Here is a 19,824-nt window from a genome sequence, read left to right as displayed (position 1 = left end):
CAGCTGTTCTAAGATATTAGGTTGGAGGGAAATATTCAAAGCTTGGAATTTGGAGACGTTAATTTGTAGGCCCGAGACCATGGAAAATTCATCCAGGAATTTACAAATATTGGGTATGGAAATGACCGGGGAAGTAATAAACAGTAAGAGATTGTCTGCGAAGATATGTTTGAGGACCACACAAGACCCCCTTAATGTTCGGGTGCTCTCTGATAGCTAAAGTTTATATCACTATTGCGAAGATCAAGGGGGATAGCCCTGTCTTGTGCCTTTAGCAATTTTTATGGGATCAGGGAGTAAAAGCCCTACAGTCTAACCCGAGCCTCTGGAGTAGAATATAGGGCTTTCAGAATTCCCGTTCTGACCAAACTCCCAATGTTGTATAAGCATAAAAATATAAGGCAATGAGACTGAATTGAAGGCCTTCTCAATACTAATTGATAACAACATTCCTTCTTGGCGAGGACCTCCATCCCAGCCTAATTGAAGGAGGGAGACAATATCAATTGCCCTCCTAATTTAACCTGGGCCTTGTCTACTGGGAATAAATCCCCCTTGATCCTGATGGATGTATAAACTGATAAAGGAGGCCATACGATTCGCTAGGATTTTGGTCAGGATATTCATATCATTATTTATCAAGGAAATGGATCTATAATTTTTTACTTCTCCCGGGTCCTTGTCTGGCTTAGGGATCACCAAAATATATGCTGAGTTTAGCTGTCTATCAAATGGGTCACCTTTCTGTTAGGAGTTGAAAAACCTGGCTAAATAAAGGGCTAGTATACAAGCAAGAGTCATCCGGACCTGGGACAGACTCTTTTTTGGAGTGTTTAATGACTTCCAACACTTCTTCAGCTGTAACAGGAGCTTCCATCCTATCTTGTTGTCTATCCTCTATAGTAGGGAGAGGTAGATTAGCTAGGAACGTAGCAATACACAATGGGTCCCCTTTGGTATCTATGCTGTAGAGTTTCTTGTAAAACAAATGGAAAGATTTCATTATGCTGAGAGGGTTTAAAGTTGAAGCACCCCCTGACACCTGAATTTTCGGTAGGGAATATGTGTGCGAGTGAGGGGAAAGTCTAGAGGCTAGCATGGGGCATATTTGGTCACGCTGATGGTAAAATCTCGCTCCACTCCAATGTAGGCTCTTTTCAGCTTTAGGCGTGAGAGCCAGGTTAAGGGAGAGGTGAGCTGCATCCAGGTGGGGTATAAAGACCTTGGTGGGGTCTCTTTTGTGTTTAGCACGTAGGGTTGAGAAAGCCTTCTCTAGTTTTTCGATACCTGCCTGTTTTTCCCTTTTAATCTGGGTAGCAATATGTATTATCTTTCCCCGAATTGTCGCTTTATGCGCTGCCCAGAGACACTTCACTGTGGTCCCTGCCACCTAATTTAAAAGAAAGTATTATTTTAGTGTTTTTTTTATTTCACTTCTCAAATAGGATCAGTGTTTTCACAATGTAAGTATGATCATGGAGTGATTCGACCATACCGCATCCTAAATAAAGGATTTGATTTTGATAGTCCAAGGAATGTGATTTGCAGACACTAGAATATGGTCAATTCTCACATAAGATTGATGCAGGTTTGAGAAGTAAGTATAGTCCCATTGGGTAGGATTCATTGTGAAAGGGTCCATTGAGATGCATGGAGAGAGTTTTATGAGCGTTTTAATAGCGCTATTTTTAACGCTAAAACGCTGTAAAAAAGCTTCAGTGTGAAAGGAGACTAATCGCTTGAGTATTTTGACATTCTGCTATTTGCATTTACTCACAATACAAACACAAACAGCTGAATGAAACAAACGAGGGCCATACCAGTCCTGTTCTAGCTCATTTAGTCCTATATAGATTTTCAGTCAGACAAAGGCTGTCAAACGTGAGCAGCAAGTGCCAGTTCTACAAACTAGATGACTTGCATTCACCCTCTTTTATATACTGCATATAAAAATATATAACAAAATATACCAGTAACAGTACACGATAAAAGATATGAATTAAAAACAAATAGTAAAACTTAGCAAAAGCTATCATTGCTTCCATTGAAAGCTGTGCTCTGGCCTCATTCTCTCTCCCTAAAAAAAACTCCACCACCAAATTAATCTCTACAACATTTTTCAAAAAACTTCCAATCTAAAAACACAAATTTAGAGAGCCCAGATATGAGGTCTATCAGGCTCCAGAAGACTGCTGCAGTGCAACAACATTACAAAGAGAGACAGAAACAAGACTGGTCAATGGTGTACCTGGTCTGTAGTACTTAATCACTGGCCTCCTCTCTCAGAAGAGACAATGGTGGAGGGCACAGACAGGCCTCCTACACATGACCGAGGAACTCGTCGTAAATGAAACATTGTTTTCCTCGACGAGTTCCTTGTTAGGCTTGTCAAGGAAACTTGACAAGCTTTCTTTGCGTACACACGGTCAAGACCAAATCTCGTCGTTCTCAAACGCGGTGACGTACAACACATACGACGGCAGGGGAAGTTAGATTCCACTGGCACAACCCTTGGGGCTGCTTTTGCTAATCTCATGTTACTGCGTGTTAAGTAAAAGTTTGGTAGAAGACGATTTGCTATCTCCATTACAAACGCTACTTTTGCCGAAGGTGCGCTCCCGTCTCATACTTTATTCTGAGCATGCGCGGGTTTCTTAGCATACACACGATCATGTTTCTCGTCGTAAACCAGCCCGACGAGAAACACGATGAGGAAATTGAGACTCCCGACGAGGAAAAAGAGAACTTGTTCTCTTCTTTTCTCGTCGAGTTCCACAACAGTTTTCTCGATGAAAAACATACACACAACCGTTTTCCTCTGCAAAAAATCTCTGCCACCAAGTTTCTTGATGGATTCTGTTGAGGAAAACGGTCGTGTGTATGAGGCCTCAGAGTAATGAGTAAAAAACTGCTTTACATTTTTTTTTTTTAGGTTTTCAATTGGTGGAAGAGAGAATGAGGGGGGAAAAGAGCGAGATGTGAGATGTTGGAGTACGAAGATGTGATTTTGGTGCAGGGGAGAGAAGGTCATGAACATACAGAGGCTTCAGTGGTACCTGAAAATATGTGAAAAAATGAATGGTTGGAATCGGCAGTGTAGAATACAGTTATAAGTTTGAGCTGGATTTCACCTATGCTTCTGAGGCCCCATACACACCATAGAATCTATCCGCAGATAAATCCCATCGAATGGGTTTCAGCGGATAGATTCTATGGTGTGTACACTCCGACGGATATTTATCCGCGGATATTTCCGAATTCCAGCAGATAAATATTTGTCGACATGCACAGAATATCTATCCGCTGGAATCGGATCCCACGGATGGATCCGCTGGTCTGTACAGACTCACCGAATCCATCCGTCCGAAGGGATCCCCCGCATGCGTCGCAATGATTCAACGCATGCGTGGAATTCCTTATATGACAGCGTCGCGCACGTCATCGCCAGAGGATTTTGGCGCGGATTTCAATGCGATGGTGAGTACACTCCATCGCATTAAAATCTGCTGAAATCCTCGAGAGGATTTATCCGCGGAAACGGTCCGCTGGACCGTATCCGCGGATAAATCCTCCCGTGTGTATGGGGCCTTAGCCATCGATTAAGAGCTAATTTCTTATCTCTATTTTTTAAGCACTACAGAATTGGATTTAGCATGGGGACAAAAACAGTATTAAACAAAGAGAAAAGTTTTGTTGAATCACGGCTGTTGTTTGGTATCTGATACTGTGAAATCAGCATTATATAAAGCAAAATGATGACTATGAGGTGCAAAGAACATGTGTAGAAAGCTTTACGACTGCCAGTATTAGGGGGTATTTTTTTATATGGTGATGATGATAAAAAGGTAGGAAATAAATGTAAGGCAAAATGGGGTTATGATCAGTAGAATTGGTCCTTGTATAAAGGACAGTGCTTCTAAAGCTGAGATGTCACTGCAAGCAGTTTTTATTATAAGAACACATTAACAACAGTAGTGGTCGATTCCAATGGATAAGTAACAAGAGATATTACTGAACATGATAGTAAATGGAACAATTTGTATAAATCCTGTATAAACAGCCAAAAGAATGAAGCTAGCACACCACATGTTCTAAAGTAATTAATTCCCTTGACAATAGCAAATCCCAGTCAGAATCCATACATTCATTGTTCTCCTAATTAGTTAGTTGAGTAAACAAATAAATGTATAACTTAATTATAGCTAATGTTTTGGAGCTACAAATTAAATGACTCTTCAAAGACACCTAAAATTATATTTGCTACATATGAGAAACCCTTTATAAATTTGGAACAGAAGAAAATTTTACTAAAAAAAGTTTACTAATTATAGTCTCGCAACACCTCCTGACACATCACGAAACGTAATGTTGTTTCTCAGGTTTACCACCAACATGGGTTCAAGGCAAACTTTTGGGGTTCGCTGGGTATATGGATCACAATCTTTTGAACAAAAAATTGCAGGTTTACCACCAGAAATTAGGAACAACCCCTAATGGGTTAAATAATAAATACATAATAAAGGGCCTTTGTCCCTGGTCACTAGAGCTAGGTATCTGAAAAAATAGATAACCTAGTCCCCCCATTATAAAAGAAAGAACTGAATAACAATGGGGTTCACTGCAAAGTTTTGCAAACTTTAAGCAATATTCGCAAAATTCTTCACAATTTAAACCCAGGCAGATTCACGCATCCCTAGTGTTCACCTATTTTTTTTTAGCATTAGGCAGCTGAGGCAAAAAGAATGCGTAGCTCCCATGATGCAGCAGGAGATGTTTTGGATGGACACAGAAGAAGTCTTTGAGGATTTTAGATCCTAGAATCTATACTAGTTGTTAGAGAGAAGCTCAAATAATGAAAAATATTCTGTTATCTTGGAGGAGTAAATGTTCTTTTTATTTTCCTGGTTCATATTCATGTTGTTTGGTGGTATTAGTAAACTGGTAAAAAAAAAGTGCTTATTTTTCATGAACCCATGAGTGAAAATGCAACTGAAAGTTCTCTGAGTGAACTACAGTCAGCTGGGGGATCACTTTGGGACTCCACATTTAAGGCCAAAAGAAATAAGGGGCATCATAGTTACCCTTTGTGTGACATCACTACCTTAACCTGCCTGGCGGTATTCCCGAGTCTGACTCGGGGTTAGATTTTCCTGCTGCGAGCGGTAACCCTGAGTCAGACTCGGGCTCGCCTCGCTAAATCCACAGGCATGGTTTACTTACCTTGTCCCTGGATCCAGCGATGCCACCGCGCTGTGTGAGCGAGCGGGACCTCGCTCGATTCACACAGTGCCTCTGTGTGACGCCGATCTCCGTTCCCTGCGACGTTACGACGCACGGGGACGGAGAACGGCGCCAAATTCAAAAAAGTAAACAAACACTTTACATACAGTATACTGTAATCTTATAGATTACAGTACTGTATGTAAAAAAAACACACCCCCCTTGTCCCTAGTGGTCTGTCCTGTGTCATGCATGTCATTTTTATAATAAAAACGTTTCTTTCTCCCTGCAAACTGTAGATTGTCCATAGCAACCAAAAGTGTCCCTTTATGTCAAAAATGGTTTTAGATCAGCTAAAAAACAGCGATAATAAATTATAATCACTTGCAGAATTGTGCGATAGCGATTTGCGGGAAAATTCGTCATAAAAAAAAAAAATAATGACAGCAACAATTCTGCAACTGAGCAAATTTCAGTGATTTTGATTTGATTACATTATTGAATAATTTTTATTATAATTATATTATTATTTGTTATAATTATTTATAATTATTTATTATATTATAATTTATAATTTTGTTTTTAAAAAAATGTCATACCCGGGATGCCTATTAGAATCTTGTTTGGTCAGATTTAAGTGAGTTATTTCTAAAAATTACAGACCTACAATATAAAACGCCAAATTTCCTTGCAAATAATGGTACCGCTTTCAGCATGTTTTTTCTGAAAGAATCATACCGCCAGGGAGGTTAATCAAATAGTACATCACTTACTAATTAAAATTTACTGTCCTTACTAGACCACATGACAGGAGGAGGGGAATCACTTATCAAACCGTGCCTAAAGGAAAACGTAGTTTGTCCACGTAAAGCAAAACAGCAGGTCGATTCGAATGGTGGTATAAGCAGCTAGATATACTTGCCTTACCTTAGATCTGAACTCCAGGAATTCAGCCACTTTGTAAAATGTCCTGGATTACTATAAGTTAAATCCAACAAGGTGCATGCCACCTCATGGACTTACCTTTGTTATTTACAATTGATAGACCATTTTCATCAGCCGAACTGATCGTGTGTGGGCCCTATCGTTTTTTTATCCATCGGTGAAAAAACTAGGAACTTGTTTAAAAATGATCTGATGGTTAAAAAACCGATAGAAAAAAATGATCGTCTGTGGGTACGTCCATCGGTTAAAAATCCACGCATGCTCAGAATCAAGTCGATGCATGCTCGGGAGCATTGAACTTCATTTTTCTCAGCACGTCGTTGTGTTTTACATCACAGCATTCTGAAACTATGTTTTTTTTAACCGATGGTGTGTAGGCACTACTGATGAAAGTCAGCTTCATTGGATATCTGATGAAAAAATCCATCAGACCGTTTTCATCGGATAAACCGATCGTGTGTACAGGGCATAACAGCAAAAGAAAGAAGCTGTAAATGAGCATATTGAAGGCCAAGAGAAGTTTTGAATCTGTCTGAGATGGATAAAGAGTGTTTTGTCATAGGATTGCGAATAAAAGTATGATCAGTTGGTCTTAACCATAACATGTTAGATACTGAAATGGGGTCACAGTCAATAAATTCAATTGTTAACCATCAAGGAATGTCTTTGATTGCATGGTATTTTGGTAAATGTGTAAGGTGTGCAGCATGATAGTAAGCAGAAATATTTGGGAGACCTAAACCTCTGCATTATTTTCGGAGACAGAGAGCGGATTTATAGGTTTGAGTTTTTTTTTTTACCTCAGATAAAGGAGAAAATTCTGCACTAGAAAATTAGATGGAACTGGACTGGGCAAGACTCTAAAAAGATATAGAAACTTAGACAATATAGCCATCTTAATTACATTAATTTTGTCTATCCAGGATAAAGGGAAAGAGGACCATTGTGATAATAATTCAGTAACCTGTATTAGTAATGGAGGGAAGTTAGCTGAGTATATGTCAGTTATCTTAGGAATGGGTTGTATTCCTAGGTATGGAAGTCTATGAGGTGTCCAAGAGAAGGGAAGTGAATTCTTAGCAAACTGAAGGTCTGAAGGAGGCAAGAAAATGTTGAGTGCAGTTGATTTTTGATAGTTAACCGTTAAGCCTGAAATGTGTTCAAAACGGTTTAGGACAGAGAGGAGATTAGGTGCTGTGATATGGGGAGATGACATGAAGAGTAAGATGTCATCTGCAAAAAGATATACTTCATGGTGACATCCAATACCTTTTATGTTTGTATCAGAGCTAATTAAATGGGCCAAGGGTTGACTAAGGAGTGTAAATAGGAAGAGGGGAAGAGGACATCTTTGACAGGTGCCGCTTCCAATAGGGAAAGGGTCTGATTTAAAACCAGAATATTTGATAAATGCATTTAGCTTGTCGTATAAGGATGAAATCCACTTAAAAAATGCAGTCCAAACCCCTATTTTTGAAGAATATTTTGTAAGTATGGCCATGAGACAGTGTCAAATGTTTTTCTTATATCGAGTGATAAAAAACATGCAGGTAGATGTCTGGATTTAGCAACAAATAAAGAAGCTCTAAGAATATTATCACTTGCTTGGCGCGAGGGTATAAATCCAACTTGATCTCGATGCACAAGTTTGCCTATTACTTGATTTAAGCGGGTCACAAGTATTTTAGCTAAAAGTTTAATGTCAATATTAAGAAGCGAAATAGGACAGTAATGTTTCCAAGCGTTTGTATCAGATTTAGATTTGGGAAGCATGGAAATTATGGCCATTAAGGATTCTGAATGAAAAGAACGAAAAGAGTGTCCCCTCAACAACGTATTGAAGGCCTAGGAAGGATAGGAGATAACGTATCACAAAATATCTTGTAGTAGGAAGCATAAAATCCATCTGGTCCAGGAGAGTGTTGGAAGGGTAATTTGTTTAAAAAAAGGGAATTAGCAGCAGCATTGTCAAAATTATGGTTGGGCAAATATAATTTAGCAAGATTTGAGTGGAATGTGTGTAAAATCTTGACAGGGTTTCTTGTGTATGAATCACAGTTTAGTTTGAATCGCATGATGTCCTAGGTTTTTGCAATGTGGGTGAGGTTCGAGCTAATAGGGTATCTGGTTTGTTTGCTTTGAGGTAATAAAGGTGTTCCAGAGGGGGACATGTGGTCTAGTGTATGCAGGAGCCCCGTACAACGAGGTCCAGCTGGGCCGCCGCACATTAATAAATGCGCACTGCCCCAACGTCACACACACGAGAGCCGTGAGTGGGAGATGGTGCCAAAACCTGGTGCCCTCCCAAACACACTCAGCCCTTATGGAGGTAGAAAATGTCTGCTCTAAAAGCAGCCCAAGAAAGGCGGCCGCACATCCATCGCCCAATGTGTGATGCGCAGTGACTGGGCACTCACCCCCCAAGCATCACAAAGGATGGGGGGAGGGATAGACACCCCACAGTGCGCATTACACAAGATGAAAACTGGGCGGCACGGGGACCACAACACACACCAGCATCTGCATAATCATAAAAATAGTAATGCCTGATAATTGCAAAAATGGGACAGGTGAGTTAGAATGGAAGCATTCATGCATCAAGACAAATCCTGGGATCTTTGGATAAGGGAGGAGATGTAGTACAAACTGCACTATGATCGGACCAACACTAATATGTAAAGCATTTACAAGCTGGATTGAGCTCACGCCAAGAGTCTAACATGTCATGCTTAGAGATGAGTTGCTGAAATGAAAGCTATGGGGAACATGAGGAGCTAGAAGGAGGAGATTTATCAAAGAAAGAAAAAATACCTTATTTGAATCTCCACATAATATCACTGCACCTAAATTGTGTGAATCAATTACATGAAAAAGATGGGAAAGAAATGATAATGGATGTTTATTAGGAGCATAATATGATACAATGGCTACAGCAACATCAGAAATGTGCCCAATAAGAATGAGGTAACGGCCTTCAGGACCTTTAATTTCAGATGAAAGTACAAACGGGGTTGTACAGTGAATAGCTATAAGAGCACCTCATTGTTTAGTAGCTGCCGAGGCTGTATATACCTGTGGATAAGAGGAGCTGAAAAACTTAGGAGTAGGTTGTTCAGTAAAATGGGTCTCCTGTAGGCATAGAATGCGGATTTTAGCTAGGCAAATGAACAGAATGCTTTAGTGCGTTTTTGTGGTATATTAAGACCTTAGACATTTAGGGTCAAAATTGGGGCCATATTGGTAATATAGAAATGTTAAGTTCTGACAGTAGGATTGCATACAATTCAGTATAGGGGGTAGGAAAAAGGAAAAGCTGGAAAAAAAGGAAAGGAATTGGTTCTTGCCGAGAAGATATTACTAAGATTTGTAAAATAACAAAGAAAGCTAATAGCTCAACAGAATGGCATACTGGGGGGGGTGTCAAATGGTCCACCAGAGGCCAAAGAGCTACCGTCATAAGCACAAAAAAATCGGGATCCAAGGGTAGCAAACTGGAGGCGCAAAAACACGAAAAGGGAACACTGCCAACTATGAAAAGCAATACATAAAAAGAAATGATACCATTGTCCCAAAAAGTTCCATACCCATCAATGTGTCATGAAAAAGCATATAAAGAGGGATGGAAGGGATGGGGTAATGTGTATACAAGTAACAAAAAAAATCACAGAAAACAGCTTGAGGCTTGAGGAAAGGGAATAGCCCCTCCAGGTGGGAACCCAGATGAATATCCTCCGTTGCAGACAACTCAGGTGCAGGCAATGCACTTAGCAAAGCAGGAACAAAGATTGTCTCTGGACAGCCGCACTCTGAACAAATTGTAGCCTTTTATTAAAAGGACAGCACTACAAGTCAATTTGTTCAGAGTGCGGCTGTCCAGAGACAATCTTTGTTCCTGCTTAGCTTGAGGCTTGAGGCTGAGTCAGTAAAAAATTAAAATAAAAAAAATAGACCAGAAGAAAATTAAGAGTTAAACATTTGAGAGAAAAGAGAAAACGTTTGCATCAAGTGAGTTCTAAACTGGTAAGACAAAAAACAAATTAACAAACATTTAGTTAGTTGGAAGTTAAAGCTATATAAATGCCTGCCATTGAGTCAAACAAAAAAAAAAGTCAGTCCATAGAGTCCTCAGGAGCTGGCGTAGGAGAAGAAAAACTACCACGTTTTAATTGCCCCTGTCAACTTTTATTTCCTTCACCACCAGCTGATTTTTGTAGAGAACGGTAACCATTTGACTTTGTGCATTGCTTTGATTGAGAGGGCATTTCTGACCTGGATGTTTTTTTAAAGAAGATTGGAGTTCTTCAGCAGAAAGGCAGACATATTTAGATCCTTGGTAAGTGAAGAAAATTGAAAATGGAAAGCCCCATTAAAAGGTGATTTGATGTCGCTGTAAAACTTGAAGAAGTGGCTTCAAAGCCCGACGCTTAGAGATGGTGATCTGAGAATGATCAGCAAAAAGTTGGTAGGAATCTTTTGCTCTAGCTGCAGCTAGAAGTTGTTCCTTGGTACGGAAATAGTGAAATTTGGTGATAATCTTGCGCGGTGGTCCATCAGCTTTACAAGGTGTGAGGGCTCTATGAACCCTGTCCATCTCCATTTGTTTGACTAGTATGGAAGGCTGCATTTCTTGAAATAGGGAAAGCATAGTTGCTTGCAAATCAGTGACAGATTCAGGTATTCCACGTTTACGGATATTAGAATGCCGGGCCCCTATTTTCGTAATATTTTCAATGAAATTAAGGATTGAAGTTTTCCTCTTACAGGTTTTCAAATTCAACTGCATAAGCCTGGGGGGTTATTTTAAAGTTCATCAACCCGCAGTTCACTATTTTCAGTGCGTTGGCCCAGTTCTCTGATTTCCATAGTCAGACTGTTTGTTATATGGTCTGAGGTCTGTTTAAGGGCTGTTTAGTGGTAATTCTAGCTTGTAAAGATGCCCAAAAGTCAAGCCATGTTAAACTTCAGCTGCTTTGTAGCCTCACCATTTTAAAACTTGTGTTAGTCAAAAACGGAGACTGATATTGTAAGTTTAACATAGAAATGTGTTATCTTTACATGTATAGATCTGTACATGGTTTCTGTAAGATAACAGGTTGGTTAATAACAAAAGTATCACAACTTATTTTTAGTTTTAAAAGGTAAAACCTAAATTGGGTTTGATAAAAAAAAACTCATAAAAAAAAAAAAAAATCAGCTCTCTGTGTAATACCCACCAGAATAATAATGTAATACCCACCACTTCAGCCCTGTCCCTCTCAGAAAGCTCCATCACTAGATGGCACTCGTCTTCCCTATTGAATGATGTCCTGCACAGTTCAATCTTGTTGCTTTGACCCCAGGGCATCTAGTGCTTGCTTCCAGGAGGTATGTCATCCAGCCATATCCTATGTTCATAGAACCTTGCAGCACTCAGGACCCACCTACCACTGAGGACAGAAGACAATGAAGAAGGACCCATGACATCATTGGACCAGGGTGCAGGCATATAGGGGTAGGACTTTATTGGGTATGGTGAATGCCACTGTAGGTGGACCTTGACTATTTTCAGCACATGAATAAAACACTTTATAACCTTTAATTTGTCAATTTGCAACCTCCAAACCTTCTCTTCATAGACAGTTTCACATCTTTATTTTTTAAACTATAAATCAATGGATTGAGCATAGGGACAATAGCTGTGTTAAACAAAGAAAACATTTTTTTGGAATCCAAGCTGCTGATTGAGCTTGGTGTAAGATATTGATTGGCCAAGGTTGTATAAAGCAGAACTACCACAGTCAGATGTGGGGAACATGTGTAGAAGGCTTTACGCCTGCCAGAATTAGAACGGATTCTCAATATGGTAACAATTATGAAAATATAAGGGACAAAAGTCAGAACAAATGGAGAAATGGTCATCAGGAAAAGGCCTTGGACAAAGAACAGTCTTTCCAACACCGAGATATCACTGCAGACCAGTTTCATCATTGGCACAATGTCACAGAAAAAGTGGTTGATTTCATTGGATGAGTAGCAGGTGAAGCTACCCATTATTACTACTAGAGAAACCATTTGGACAAAACCCAATAACCAACAAAATGAAGCTAAAATGATGCAAGTCCTGCGATTCATTACCTTATGGTAATTTAAGGGGTTACAGATGGCCACATATCGGTCAAAACTCATTGCTGTTAAAATAAACAGCTCATGACCTGCCAGTGACCCAAAAATATATGTCTGAAACATACATTCAAGGAAAGAAACTTTTTTATCTCCTGTAAGGAAACTTAGGAGTATTTTATGAAGAGTGATAGTGGAGCATGAGATGTCTACTACAGACAAGTTGGCCACAAAGAAATACATGGGCGTGTGAAGATGATGGTCCAGGCAGATGAGAAGAAGGATGATTATGTTACCTCCAAGAGTGATTAAATAAATGAAGATAACCAGTAAGAAGATTGTCACTTGAAGCTCTGGTTTTTCTGATATACCATTGACAATAAAGTATGCAATGGTTGTATTATTAGTATTCATTTATACAGGTCCTGAAAAATTAAAAAGAAAAACTTTGTAGCTTTACAATTTTAAAAGAAACAAATAATCACATACATATAATCCAAACCATAAACAAAAAAAAAAAAAATGTTGATCTTCTCAAGAGATCTTTTACAGGTTTTAAAAAATGTATATATGGTTGATCATGTGAATCCAGAATTGCTATTTGGTTTAACAAAAAAAAAAAAAAAACATACAGTAATTTGCAAACAGATCTAAATATATTTAGATAGTTATTGAAATGTTATATCACTTTGTTGATATAATTTGGTAAGCATTTCTGTATTTTGGTTGTACAGGCAATTAATGTCAATATCTCCATGGAAAATCAACATTATTTGAATAAATATATATTTTTATTAATTTTTGTGAAGCAGTTGTGAAGAAAAACTCTGATGGTTACCTGATAACTCAAATGCCAGTTATCTGACAAAAATTATAACTATACCTAGTTTGATCCGCCCTTAAAGTGGAAGAACAAGTCTATCTATTCTTAAAATGTTTTCACGTGACATACTGTATGAATCCTTTTATGTTCATATTGAACATTTAAATTGAGATTCTGTATTCAATATTTACTGTATCTCATTTGTTTCTTCTAAATGAAAATCACGAATATAACACAATATAAAACTCTTATGCAAAATAAGCACAACTTGACAAACATTGCACATTTGTTATCATTTGAAACTCCTAACTTTTCATTTTTGTACACCAGTTGGCATTGGGTTTACGTTAAGAAGTGTTTGTACTTCAGAATTTATTCACTATAGTTAATTTCGCCCACAGGACACTTTTTAGAAATTAACATATTAGTCAAATAATTTAGCTCACAAGGCACATTTTGTTCCATCCTCGTTTCTGCAACATATTTGTGTTGCATTTACAAATGTTAATTCAACCCTGTTTTTCTGTGTAAATACCATTCAATAAATATTAGGCTGCATTAAAAACTTTGTGCTGTATCACTTCTTATAAACATATAATATTTACTGTACCTGATCAGGCAAATTCAGACCAAAAAACAAGTTCTTTACAGGTATTAATAAGATGTCTCTCCAGTTATCTCTTATTTTTCTCCAGTAAAATGTGTTTTTTGCTACATGTGACAATCCATATATATATACAAACTAGGATCTAATTTACTTGTGTTAATTAGGTCCCTTGGTTCATAAAAGGCAAGGTCAGTGTTTACATAATTATTGGTAGTAGATCATTGTTGGTTGTCAACTTGTCACAGTGTGCCATATTAAACAATAATGTCACAGTTAAAACAAAGAAACATACATATATGATATATGCCTATATATAAGAGGGGTTGTCTATATATTGAAGATTGGTTGATTTACCAAAACTGGACAGTGCAAAATCTGGTGCAGCTGTGCATAGTAGACAAATAGCTTCTAATTTCTGTTTGTTTAATTAAAGGGTAACTCCACTTTCGTGGGAAAAAATAGCACATAAAGAAAAAATAATATAACATATACAATTGCACTCATGGCCCCTCCTTTCCATCCAGTGCCCCAATGGGGCACTTGTGCATGCTCGCTCCCAAGCCCTGCTGCTACGCCCATAGACCTAGACAGTGATATTTTGCCCCGCCCCTTGCTCTCTTGTCACTGTCTTTGATCAACAGCACTGGGAGCCAAAAGCTCCTGGTGCCTCAGCAAAGCCATTGAGACCCAGAAGTGAAGGGAGAGAAGAGACTGACGTGCACAGCCCTGGATTAAATGATTGTGTAAGTAAAAAGGGGGGCGAGGGGAGATTCTGATGCCTAAATATTTTTAACTGTAATGTAAGGAATGCATTAAGGTAATAAATGTTTAGGCTTTAGAACCACTTTAAGGGGGGGATGTAAAATGCAAGTCTAAACATTGTCAACTGCAAGTCTAAACGAGCCCTAACTTATGTAAGTAGTGTTACTGTCTGCAACTTGTTTGGATTTTCTGCATTTTCTTTCGAAAACACACACACATACACTACACACCACACACAAACACACACACACAGACACATATTATTAAGTTTACCGTGGAGAAAATATTCTATGTGTTCTCCCTTGGACTCATTCCTCAATGCCTCTTGGGTGTGTAAATCTCATGATACTGTTTAATTATTATATAAGACACGGACATGTGGAGTACAGAGCGATGTCTACCTGAGCAGGTAAAGAAAGAGCAGGGAAAATAAATGACACCAGAAAAATACCAATTAAACATACTGTATACAAATAAAAGGAGTTTACAGACATCCTGAACTATTTATCCCTGTTTGTACATTCTTTTTTAATCTTTTAAAATATTTGAGATATAAAAACAGCAAAAGCATTTAATATTTTGTTTTATAATTTTTCTCAAAGAAAATAATTTGGAAACAAAAAAGTAATTTGGTGGTTTGTCTCATTTTACAGCACACAAAGGGTTCTATTTAAAAAAAAAAATTGCATAGCTATTCATCAAGTAAAACTGCATGTACAGTACATTTATTCTGTGCTAATTAACCAGCATTTGCATATTAGTTTTACAGAGTTTTTGCACAATGTATAAATCTGTGGCTGTTGTGTGAATGAAAATCAAACGTTCTTAAGATATTTTCTTTTCTGGTTGAATCTTCTTTTAGGTTATTTCTCACCTGATTGAATGGTTTAGGTTATTTATGATTTAATGTAGTTGGACTATTGTTTTAGGCAGTTTTTCAGACATTTGCCAGGGTCAGCATCTATTTCCTGGAGTGAAATACTAGCTTAGAGATGTTGCAATCATGTAATTCCCAATGCCTATACAGTTTTTCACTGTATCTACAAATATATGACATATATCAAACCCTGCTGTAGCCTCTGAATTGCTGTAAAGTTTTAAAGATTTAATGTTGTAGTCATCATTCCAGCCTAGGCAAATCTACTCAACTGGAGTTCAAGGGTGGTGATGTAAACATAAATATAAAGCTTTTCTAAAAATAAAAATAAATTGATATGCAATTAGTGGACCTCCAGTTGTTGCCATCATGCCTCGGCCTCTGGGTGTCATGCTTGTGGTTGTCAGAGTCTTGCTATGCCTTATTGGACTTGTAGTTCTGCAACAACAGGAGGTCTGCTAATTGCATAACCCTGCTCTATATTGTGATGTGTCAGGAATTTACTCACTCCGACTTGTAAGTTTTAGGCAGGTGTGAAAAAATGCTGTAAATTAAAAATGGTTTATTTTTTTATCAATTAACAAAATGGAAAGTAAATGAAAAGAAGAGAAATCCAAATTAAAACAGCATCAGTTCTTTAATACTTCTAGTCACACTCATGTAGCACCCAGCTACTGTTTTGCTAAACTTAGTTTTTGGCTTCCATGTAACAAGGGAGAGCATTATTTGGGCTCATTTACTTCCCCTTGTATCCCAGGGGACCCTTGGACATAATGGGTGGGAGAATGATGACCCAGCCTGCAGGTTAATCTCCCCAGCAAATTCCTGGTCAATATGGCAGGTTACCAGTAGGGGGCTGAGGGAAGTATAAATAGGCCAGAGTCCAGGGCAAAAAGCTATCCTGGGGGAGTAAGTCCCAGTCTGAGTGCTGTGGCCTCCCTGACAAACTCGTCTGGAATTGCAAGCCCCTTTTTTTTGAGTTCCAGATACAATTTGGCTGGGGACCTCTGTTTTATCCTCCTGGAGCATTCTCAGAAAGCCTCTCAAAGATCCAGGACACAGGCTGCTGGAGTACTGAAGTGTATGGACCCTGCACATGGATGCCTGGAAATCAGGAAACAGTGAGTACCAGCCTTCTGGATCTAAAGACTTTCCTTAGCTCTCCTGGGAGATCATTATGTTCTACTCTTCAGGACTTTATGCTGCTGGTTGAGGGATTTCTGTTTTTTGCTGTTCAGCTTTACAACTTCAAAGGGGGTGCATTCACCCTGAAGTCTTAGTGCAGAATTAGGGTCCTCATTGTCAAGTTACAGTTACTGGAGTATACTTAGGCTTACCCTCATCCCATCCAAGTGCTATTCAAAAATACAAAACAAAACAAAAAAAAAAACAGATATGCACAGCCTGTTTCCTGAGTCGAGAAAATGGTAAATGTCGTGTGCCTAGTTGCTGTGTGCCTTATTAGGGAATAGAGCCTGGGATCAATCCACCAGACCAATACGGTCTGTGCGCTACACTTGCACACAGTTTTTGAAGGAAATCAGTAGGTAGGTTATTCCAAACATCCTGAAGAACTAACCACAGATCTTCTGTGGATGTAGGCTGCCTCAAATCCTTCTGTCTCCTTATGTAATCCCAGACAGACCCAGTGATGTTGAGATCAGGGCTCTGTGGGGGCCAAACCATCACTTCCAGGGCTCCTTGTTCTTCTTTATAATGAAGATAGTTTCTAATGACATTAGCTGTAGGGATGAGCTTCGAGTTCGAGTCGAACTCATGTTCGACTCGAAAATTGCCTGTTCGCCTGTTCGGCGAACAACGAACAATTTGGGGTGTTCGCGGCAAATTCGAAAAGCCGCGGAACACCCTGTTAAAGTCTATGGGAGAAATCTAAAGTGCTAATTATAAAGGCTAATATGCAAGTTATAGTCCTAAAAAGTGTTTGGGGACCTAGGTCCTGCACCAGGGGACATGTATCAATGCAAAAAAAAGTATTAAAAACTGCATTTTTTTCAGGAGCAGTGAATTTAATAATGCTTAAAGTGAAACAATAAAAGTGAAATATTCCTTTAAATTTCATACCTGGGGGGGGGGGTGTAAAGTAAGCATGTGAATTAGCGCATGTTTCCCGCACTTAGAACTCTCTCTGCACAAAGTGTCATTTCAGAAGGAAAAAAAGTCATTTAAAAACTGGACTCGCGGCTATAGTGAATTGTCGGCTCCCGGCAATTCAGAGAGAATTCATTCATAAAAAAAAAAGTGGGCTCCCCCCAAATTCAATTACCAGGCCCTTCAGGTCATTTTTTTTTTAATTGACGACGGGGTTCCCCTAATATCCATACCAGATCCATACCATACCAGGGCCTGGTAATTGAATTTGGGGGAACACCACGCTTTTTTTTTTATGAATGGATTCTCTCTGAATTGCCGGGAGCCGACAATTCATTATAGCCACGAGTCCGGTTTAAATGACTTTTTTTCTTTCAGAAATGACACTTTGTACAAAGACATTTCTAAGTGCGGGAAACATGCGCTATTTCACATGCTTACTTAACACCCCCCAGGTACGAAATTTAAAGGAATATTGCACTTTTATTGTTTCACTTTCAGCATTATTAAATTCACTGCTCCCGAAAAAACTGCCGTTTTTAAAACTTTTTTTTGCATTGATACATGTCCCCTGGGGCAGGACCCAGGTCCCCAAACACTTTTTAGGACAATAACTTGCATATTAGCCTTTAAAATGTGCACTTTAGATTTCAAACGTTCGAGTCCCATAGACTTTAATGGGGTTCTAAAGTTCACACGAACATTTGGTGTGTTCGCAGGTTCTGGTGCGAACCGAACAGGGGGGTGTTCGGCTCATCCCTAATTAGCTGCATAATTTGGCCCCAAAATTACTCTGCAACAGGAAAATGAGCCAATCACACACCTCTCTGATAGTATGGCATGGTGGATAAATATCTGCCTGTATTTCTCACCATTGAGGACACCATTGATTCTGACCAAATCTCCAACTCCGCTTGCAGAAATGCAACCCTAAACTTACAAGGAACCTTCACTATGCTTCATTGTTTTCTGCAGACTTTCATTATTGTACCGCTCTCCAGCCCTTCAGTAAACAAACTGCCTCCTACTACAACCAAATATTTCACATTTTGGCATATCAGTCCAGAGAGGTGCTGCCAATTGTCTGCACCCCAGTTCTTATGTTTTAATGCTTGGAAAAAAGGCTTAGTGACTCAAAAATGCACAAAAACATAGGAAATATTTGGCTGTAGATATGTGTACAACCAATAATTGTTTTTTCTGTTCTAAATGTATTTGTTAAGCTAATCATTTTGTTTTGTCATATTTGTAAGGCTAGAATAATTTATTTTTGGAATTAGTTTAATATATTTAGATTCCTTCGTATATGCGTTGTTTTGTATCGATTTTTATTTTCTGGAGTTATTTAGGAATATAGGCTATATTTTTTTTAACATTCTTCGTTATTTTGGGAGATTATTTATGCACTCTGGCACATCCAAAACAATGAATGGAACTAAATAAATTTTGAAATCATTTGGATTCATTATGTTATGATTCACAGATTCTGATTGATCTACCTCTATCCAACCCAAATGCAATAGGAGGAGGAACCACCATCTCATTTCACTTTTAGACATTACTGTATTTATTGTAGTATGTTTTTATTTCATATGCAGTGCATATTTTTATAATAATGAAAAATGTTAATGCAAAATAAAAATTTATTCTGACCATTCATTATGTTATTTCAGCTGCTTCAAACATTAACAAAAGGCCCAAACTATTGCATCATATCATCCAAATTAAATGAATAAATAGAAATTAATTAGTTGTTTCGCTATATTTTATTTCGGATTGTTTGTGAAGGGCTGGAGAGCCGTACAATAATGATCAATGGTGTCCTCAATGCTGAGAAATACAGACAACAAATGAAAAAAGAAAATATGGACAGCCGCACTCCAAAAAACCTTGATAGTTGTCTTTATTTAAAAAAGGAAAAATGCACTACAAGTCACAGCACACTACACGGGAGTAAAACAGTTGACGCGTTTCGCACTATAAATTAGTGCTTAATCATAGCTGCAAAATACAGGCAGATACTTATCCATCATGCAATACCATCAGGAAGGTGTGTGAGTGGCCCCAAATCTATTCTGCGGCAAGAAAATGATCCCAAACATGGCTACAGTATAACACAACAATCTTCTTTTTTTTAACAACAATGTTTTATTTGGCCATGATTATGACTGTTACCCCAGTTTTTAGGTCTATTAGAATGAACTTAGGTCATGTTTTTTTTTTTTGCATGTGTAAGATATACCTCAAACTTTCATTTCAAATATGTTTATACTCGGTGACAATCAAGTCAAAATACTGCCTTGTTCATTCCATTTTAGATTTGCAACTTATCAGTTACTTTTATGAATTCTCTAAATCAAACCATGATCAGCTACTTTATTC

General features: G+C 38.4%; 1 protein-coding gene across 1 annotated transcript; it reads right to left on the bottom strand.

Moving 5' to 3' along the window:
- Positions 1-11,739: 11,739 nt before the first annotated feature.
- LOC120914535 (olfactory receptor 1009-like) lies at positions 11,740-12,678 on the bottom strand. Its single transcript, XM_040325212.1, has one exon. The coding sequence runs from the start codon at positions 12,676-12,678 to the stop codon at positions 11,740-11,742; it is 939 nt and encodes a 312-aa protein (XP_040181146.1).
- Between the last annotated feature and the right edge of the window lie 7,146 nt (positions 12,679-19,824).

The sequence above is a fragment of the Rana temporaria genome, chromosome 9 (genome assembly GCF_905171775.1).
Source record: "Rana temporaria chromosome 9, aRanTem1.1, whole genome shotgun sequence".
NCBI lineage: Eukaryota > Metazoa > Chordata > Amphibia > Anura > Ranidae > Rana > Rana temporaria.
Note: the sequence above shows the minus strand (reverse complement) of the source record. Positions and strands in the feature narration are given on the sequence as shown.